General features: G+C 72.2%; 1 protein-coding gene across 1 annotated transcript; it reads right to left on the reverse strand.

The window, feature by feature from the left end:
• Positions 1 to 427: 427 nt before the first annotated feature.
• On the reverse strand, positions 428 to 6,223 carry LOC134553554 (ADAMTS-like protein 5). Its single transcript, XM_063403377.1, has 12 exons — positions 6,035 to 6,223; positions 5,113 to 5,173; positions 4,824 to 4,969; positions 4,407 to 4,467; positions 4,222 to 4,330; positions 4,016 to 4,143; positions 3,803 to 3,926; positions 3,276 to 3,359; positions 2,195 to 2,358; positions 1,861 to 2,098; positions 1,530 to 1,601; positions 428 to 913 (listed from the first exon to the last, which is right to left on the reverse strand). The coding sequence occupies exons 1-12, from the start codon at positions 6,181 to 6,183 to the stop codon at positions 600 to 602; spliced, it is 1,650 nt and encodes a 549-aa protein (XP_063259447.1). The 5' UTR covers positions 6,184 to 6,223; the 3' UTR covers positions 428 to 599.
• Positions 6,224 to 6,580: the final 357 nt, after the last annotated feature.

A 6,580-nucleotide genomic window follows, 5' to 3' on the forward strand; every position in this document is an offset into this window, starting at 1 on the left:
GGCTCCGCGCGGGGACACAGAGGGGACCCCCTGAGATGGAGGGACACGGAGGGGACCCCCAGCTCACAGGGATACAGAGGGGACATCCTGAAATGAAGGGACACTGAGGAGCTCCCCTGCTCACGGGGACACAGAGGGGACCTTCCACCCGTGGGGACACAGGGGGACCCCCAGCTCACAGGGACACGGAGGGGACCCCCTGAAGCAGAGGGACACAGAGGGGACATCCTGAACTGGAGGGACACCAAAGAGCTCCCCTGCCCGTGGGGACACAGCAGGGACCTCCTGAAGTGGAGGGACACGGAGGAGACCCCCTGAACTGGAAGGACATGGGGGTGACCCCCAGCTCATGGGGACACGGAGGGGACCTCCTGAAATGGGAGGATCCCTCTGGGCTGTCGCCAGCCAGGAAGAGACACGCAGCGAGTGAGGGGATAAACAATTTATTTCCTGCAAAAATAATAAATTACCACCCCCCCTCCACTCCCCGCTGCCACGCGGGGACCCCAAGGACGGCGCGATGGATTGAGGGGGGTTTCCTTTGCGTGGGAAGGGTCCGGTGCCCGGATCGCCCTCGGGGCGGTGACCCCGGGGCAGGCTCAGGGTGGCCGGGGGTGGGGGCAGTGCCGGGCCGCCTCCCGCACCAGGCGGGCCTGGCGGGGCGTCCAGGGCCGGGCGTAGCCGTGCTCCTGCAGCAGGAGGCGGTTCAGGGTGTGCTCGTGGTTCACGTGGCGCCGCGCCATCAGCAGGTACTCGGTGCCCGGGCGCAGCGCGGGGCAGCCGCAGGTGTTGGGCACCCACAGGTACTCCCGGGCCACCAGCGGGAAGCGCTGCCGGTACCGGCCCTTCACCTCCACCTCGTAGCGGGTCTCCTGCCCCACCACGAGCTGCGCCAGGATCAGCCCGTGGAACACTGCCCGGGGGAGGAGGGGGCAGCCTGAGCCCCTTCCTGTGCCCGGCACCGCCCTGAGGCCTTTCCCACGGTGTGGCACTGTCCTGGCAGTGCCCTGAGACCCTTCCTGTCACCAATGTCAGCCCAAATCCCATCCCTGACATCACCCCTGGCATCACCCTGGGGCCTCTCCCACTCCTGGCATTGTCCTGGCAGTGCCCTGAGACCTTTCTCATCACCAATATCAGCCCAAATCCCATCCCTGACATCACCCCTGGCATTGCCCTGACACCTTTCCCACCTCTGGCATTGTCCTGGCAGTGCCCTGAGCCCCTTCCTGTCACCCACATCAGCCCCTTTCTGTCCCAGCAGCACTCCACGCCCCTTCCCACTCCTGGCATCATCCCTGGCACCACCCCAAGCCCCTTCCTGTTCCTCTCATCATCCCTGGCACCATTCTGAGCCCCTTTCCACCCCCGGCATTGCCTCTGGCATCACCCTGAGCCCATTCCCGTCCCCAGCACCGCCCCCCGGTGTCACCCTGAGCTCCTTCCCGCTGCTGTCGCTGTCCCTGCGGTGTCCTCAGCCCTGTCCCGCCCCCGACATCCCCCCGAGCCCCTCCCGGCCCGGCGCTCACCGAAGTCGCTCTGGCAGAAGTGCTGGATGCGCTGGGAGCGCCCCTTGGGCTGGCGGCACCGCCCGCAGCGCCCTGCGGGGACAAAGCTGCGACAGCTCGGGCGGCAGAGGGGACTCCTGACCCCCCAAAACCCCCTCACGCCCCTTCGGGAGGGGAGCTTGGGGGTCCAGACCCCAGAGAGAGTCACACGGGGCTCCTGAGAGCCCTGGCGAGGGGTTTTAGGGTCCGTTTTTAGGGTCCCCATCTCACCGCTCCCCCTGGGCGGCCCAGGATGCTCCCAGCAGGGGCGTGGGGGGCTGTGGGGACCCCCGAGGAGACCCCCAGGAGGTACCTGCGGCAGCCCCGTCCTGGCCCGGGCCGGGGGCGCTCCTGGGCGGTGTCTCCGTGGCAGAGCCCCCGGGCTGCGGGGGCGGCGCGGGGGCCGGGCTGAGCGGCGGCTCCGGGGGCGGGGGGCTGCCGGCGCCGCGGGGCTGCGGCTGCCGCAGGGGGCTGGTGGCACCGAGCTGGGGGTGCCCGCGGGGCAGCCAGAACTGGTACTCGATGCCGGGGTTGGGCTCCTGCAGCAGCACCTGGTGAGGGGGGGGACACGGGCAGGGCGCTGGGAGAAGCCCAGCCTGGACTGGGGTGGTGGCGCTGTCCCCACCGCGGTGTCCCCCTGCCCTCACCAGCACGTGCAGGTCGTCGCGGGTGGGCCCGGGCGCCTCCAGGCTCTCGGTGCCGTCGGGGGCTCGGTTGTAGGTCAGGAGGGTCCCGGCGGCCTCGTAGGGCCCCGGCCAGGCGATGGCCCAGTCCCCGTTGAGGACGTAGCGCCCGTCGCTCGCCATCAGCGCTGCGGGAGGGAGCGGCTCCGGCCAAACCGAGCCCCGCACGGCCCCCGGGACCCCCGGCCCGGTCCCCGGCGGGGCCTCTCCCGGCGCGGGAGGGCGGCGTGGGCCGGGGAGCGGCGCTCGGGGCTCCGGGAATTCGCGTTCCTGCAGGATCTTGGCTTGGGGCCCGAGCGAAGCCAAGCCCGGGTGTGCGGACCCGGCCGGGAGCCCCCAGACCCGGGATGGGGAAGGGGCTCCAGCTGCGTAAAAGGGGGCGGGGGCGGGGATGGGGGTCCCTGTCCTGGAGCTGCTGTGGCCGCTCTGGCCCCGATCCAGCTCAGCCCTGCCCAAAACGCGGCCGCGGCCTCTGGAAAATCGCCCGGAGCGCTCGCGAGTTCAGTGACCCCGCCATGCTCAAAACAGGGAGGGAGCGGCACGGCAGGGACAAACACGGGACAAAAACGGGACAAACACGGGACAGCGCGGCAGGGGACAAACACGGGACAAAAACGGGACAAACATGGGACAGAGCGGCAGGGGACAAACACGGGACAAAAACGGGACAAACATGGGACAGAGCGGCGTGACACGGCCACCCCTGCCCTGCCTGCCCTGCCCTGCCCTGCCCTGCCCACACACACGGCTGCCACCAGCCCGGGCCAGCTGGGGTGAACTGGGATGAACTAGGATGGACTGGGATGAACTGGGGTGAACTGGGATGAACTGGGACTGACTGGGGTGAACTGGGATGTCCTGGGATTAACTGGGATGGACTGGGACAGACTGGGATGGACTGGGACAAACTGGGACGGACTGGGTCAGACTGGGACAGACTGGGATGGATTGGGATGGACTGGGATGGACTGGGATGAACTGGGATGGACTGGGGTGAACTGGGATGGACTGGGACAGACTGGGACAGAGGCAGTTCAGGTCGTACCCAGGTAGTTGCGGCTCTTGTCCGTCACCTTGATGTTGGTGGCCCCGGCCGGGATCTTGGTGACATTCACGTATCCCAAATATCCTGGGTGGGGTGGGCAGAGTCAGGGCAGAGCCTGGGAGGGCCCAGGGGACACCACGGGGGGACAGAGAGGGAGGGGACGGGGCACAGAGGGGACACGAACCCAGCTGGGACATCAGGGACACGCGGACAGAGGGACTGTGAGTGCCCCCAGCACCCCCGGACACCCCTGGGGACACAACAACGCCCCCACCCACCCCAGGAGTGACCCCTCTGCCATGAGTTAAATCCCCCCAGGTGGAGGGGCTGCCCCCAGTCCCTGTCCCTGCGTGTTGGGGACAGGGGGGACCACAGACAACGACCCTCGGGATGGGGCAGACGGAGAGGGGATGGGACAACGGGGACAACGGGCGATGCCTCGGGGACACGGGTGGGGACAGGAGGGCAGGGGAGCCAAGAGCCAAAGCATTCACCCATGGAGGGGGCCGGGGCAATGGTTCATTCACCGGAGGAGGGGTCCGAGCCCTGGAAGAGCCGGTGCACCAGCACGCACGAGCCGTGGCCGCCGCCGCAGTGGCCGCAGGCGTCGGGGCGTGAGCCCGAGCCCAGGATCCCGTCACAGCCCACGCTCTGCGGGGAGCCCGGACACCCCCTCAGAACGGGGGCTGGGGGGCTCTGGGGGGTTCTGGGGGGTTCTGGGGGTCCCCACCCGCACCCACCAGGCAGCGCCCGCCGACGCACAGGTCCGGGGAGCCGGGGCCGCAGCGGGTGCCGTCCAGCACCCGGCCGAAGCTGTAGTAGAAGTTGTGGCCCTCGGCCAGGCAGTTGAGGTCGCAGAGGTTGGGGGCTGCCAGAGCAGGGTGGGAAGGGGTCGGGGGGATGCCGGGCACAGCCGGGAGCCCCCCGGTGATGCCCCGGGACTCACCTCCGTGGAAGGGCACCCAGCGGTAGCGGGCGGAGGCGCCCAGGACGGGCCGGTTGTTGTAGAGGGAGCACTGCATGGCCCGGAAGGGCACGGAGCCGCCGGGGCAGCCCTGCGGGAGCACCGGGATGGAGCCGGGGGGCCGCGGTGGGGACTGGGGACAGCCGCGGAGGCGTCGCGGCGCTCACCTGGAGCTGGCAGAGCCGGTACTGCCGCGGGTCCCCCTGGCACGGCTGCTCCTCGCTGCTCCTGCGGGCACAGGGACAGACGTGTCCCCTCCGTGTCCCCTCCGTGTCCCCTCCTTGTCCCTCCCGTGTCCCCCCCCGTGTCACCCACAGGGACCCCCCAGCTCCACGGTGCTGGGAGCGACACGTCCCCACAGGGCAGCAGAAGAGGGGACCCCGATGTCCCCCGGTGTCCCCCGGTGTCCCCCAGTGTCCCTCATCCCTATGGAGCCACACCCCAGGGTGGCGCACCAGGCTCTGGGTGGCGCTGAGGGCCCGCGGGGACAGGAGGGGTGGCAGGGCCGTGCCACGGGTGCCACACGGGGTTTGGGAGCCTGGGGACACCTCGGGGGGGTCTGTGCTGCCCCGGGCCCCACTCACCGCAGGCACCTCCGGCTGCGCAGGGCGACGCCGTCACCGCACGAGCTGGAGCAGGAGCTCCAGGGGCCCCAGGACCCCCAGGACCCCCGGGGCCGAGCAGGGGCTGGGGGCTCGGGGACCCTCGCTGGTGTCCCCAGGGCTGGGTCCTGTGTGAGGAAGGTGATGGTCAGTGCTGGGGTGAAGGAGCCCGGGGGTGCCCCAACCCCGTCACCTGTCCCCCAGCCCCTCACCTGTCCCCCAGCCCCTCACCTGCCCCCCAACCCCGTCACCTGCCCCCCCAACCCCTCACCTGTGCCGTGCCCACCAGGCTGAGCCAGGCCAGCAGCAGCAGCCGCCGCGGCCACCAGGACCTGCGGAGCAGAGAGCCCTGAGCCCACTGTGCCCAGGGACAGGGGGGTGGCACCGGGCTGTCCCCCAGCCCAGCATCGCCGCCGAGGCGGGGCCACGGCCGAGCCCCCCCCGGGGGGACGGGGGTGAGGTGGGGACAGGCCCAGACCCCGCGCGAGGGTCCCCGGGGAGGGGATGTGGGGTCTGGTGCCACCAGCACGGGGGGGACACCCAGTGGGTGACGCCGGGTGGGTGACACCGGGTGGGCCCCGCCGTGTCCCCCACGCGTGGCCCGTGCAGCCCCGGCTCGGGCGACGGCCCCGCCGCCCCCAGGGCCCCGCGGCGGGCGCCGGGCCGGGATCGCTGCCTGCCGGGGCAGGACCAGACCTGCACGCCGGGGCTCCGCGTCGCTCCCCGATCCGGATCCGGCCCCGCCGTGGGGGGCAGCGGGGCCCCCCCCGGCCCAAAGCGCCCGATCCTGCAGCACCGCGAATCGCCCAGCCCGGCTGTGCGGGAGGTGCCGGGGGGTGCGGGGGGTGCGGGGGGGTCCCATCCCCGTGTCGGGGAATCCCCGGCCCAGCCGGTTCCGTCCCGCCGCGCAGCTCCCGCGGCGCCCGGGGGGTCGCGGGCGGGCACCGGCAGCCCCCGGCTCTGGGTCCCCCCCAGCAGGACAGGGGAAGGGCCGGGGGTCGCGGTGCCGCCGCTCCGGGGGGGTGTTGGGAGGGTCCGGACCCCGCCGAGGCTCGGGCGATGCCGGGTGGGTGATGCCGCTGGAAGCGCGGGGGGCGCCGCGTGCCTCAGTTTCCCCGCAGGAGCTCCGGGGGTGCGCGGGGTGGGGAGCGGGGGGGTTTCCGCGGGGGTTAGAGCAGAAATCGGGAGCTTACCCAGCACCGTGGGGTCCCCGGCGGGGCTCCGAGCCGCCCCCGCAGCCCCCCCCGGCCATGCCGCCCCTCGTCCGCGGCGTCCCGGCGGCTCCGTCCCGGCGCGGCGTCCCGGCGGCGGCGAGCGGGGGGGACCCGGGGCCAGCGGGCATCGCCTGCGCAGCTCCGGGGGGGCCGGGCGAGGCTCCCCCCCCACCCTCCCCGTTCGCCTCCCGTCCCTCCCCGCCGCGTTATTAATATCCAGCCCCAAAGGTGCGCCCAGCCCTCCCCGGCCGCCCGTTAACCCTTGGGGGCCCGGAGCTCCGGCGGTCGGGGGGGGGGCTGGTGGCGTCCCGGGGGGGCGCGGGTGCTGTAAAACAACATCAGCGCCCCCCCGGGACCCCCCCAGCCCCAGCGGCAGAGGGGAAGGGGCACCAGGACCCCCCTGCACGGTCGTGTCCCGATCCGGGACCCCCCCGGGGCTGGGCATCCCCGAGGGCCGGGACCCCCGAGGGGGTCTCCGCTTCGTCATCGAGGTCTTCTGGGGGGGCTTGGGGGGCCAGAGCGGTG

The sequence above is a fragment of the Prinia subflava genome, chromosome 8 (genome assembly GCF_021018805.1).
Source record: "Prinia subflava isolate CZ2003 ecotype Zambia chromosome 8, Cam_Psub_1.2, whole genome shotgun sequence".
Lineage (NCBI taxonomy): Eukaryota > Metazoa > Chordata > Aves > Passeriformes > Cisticolidae > Prinia > Prinia subflava.

Coding starts and splice junctions, on each gene's coding strand:
- LOC134553554 (XM_063403377.1), bottom strand. CDS start 6,183: ATGCCCGCTGGCCCCGGGTCCCCCCCGCTCGCCGCCGCCGGGACGCCG. Junction 4,331..4,406: donor ACCGGCTCTGCCAGCTCCAG/GTGAGCGCCGCG, acceptor GTGCTCCCGCAG/GGCTGCCCCGGCGGCTCCGT. Junction 3,927..4,015: donor GCGTCGGCGGGCGCTGCCTG/GTGGGTGCGGGT, acceptor GGCTCCCCGCAG/AGCGTGGGCTGTGACGGGAT.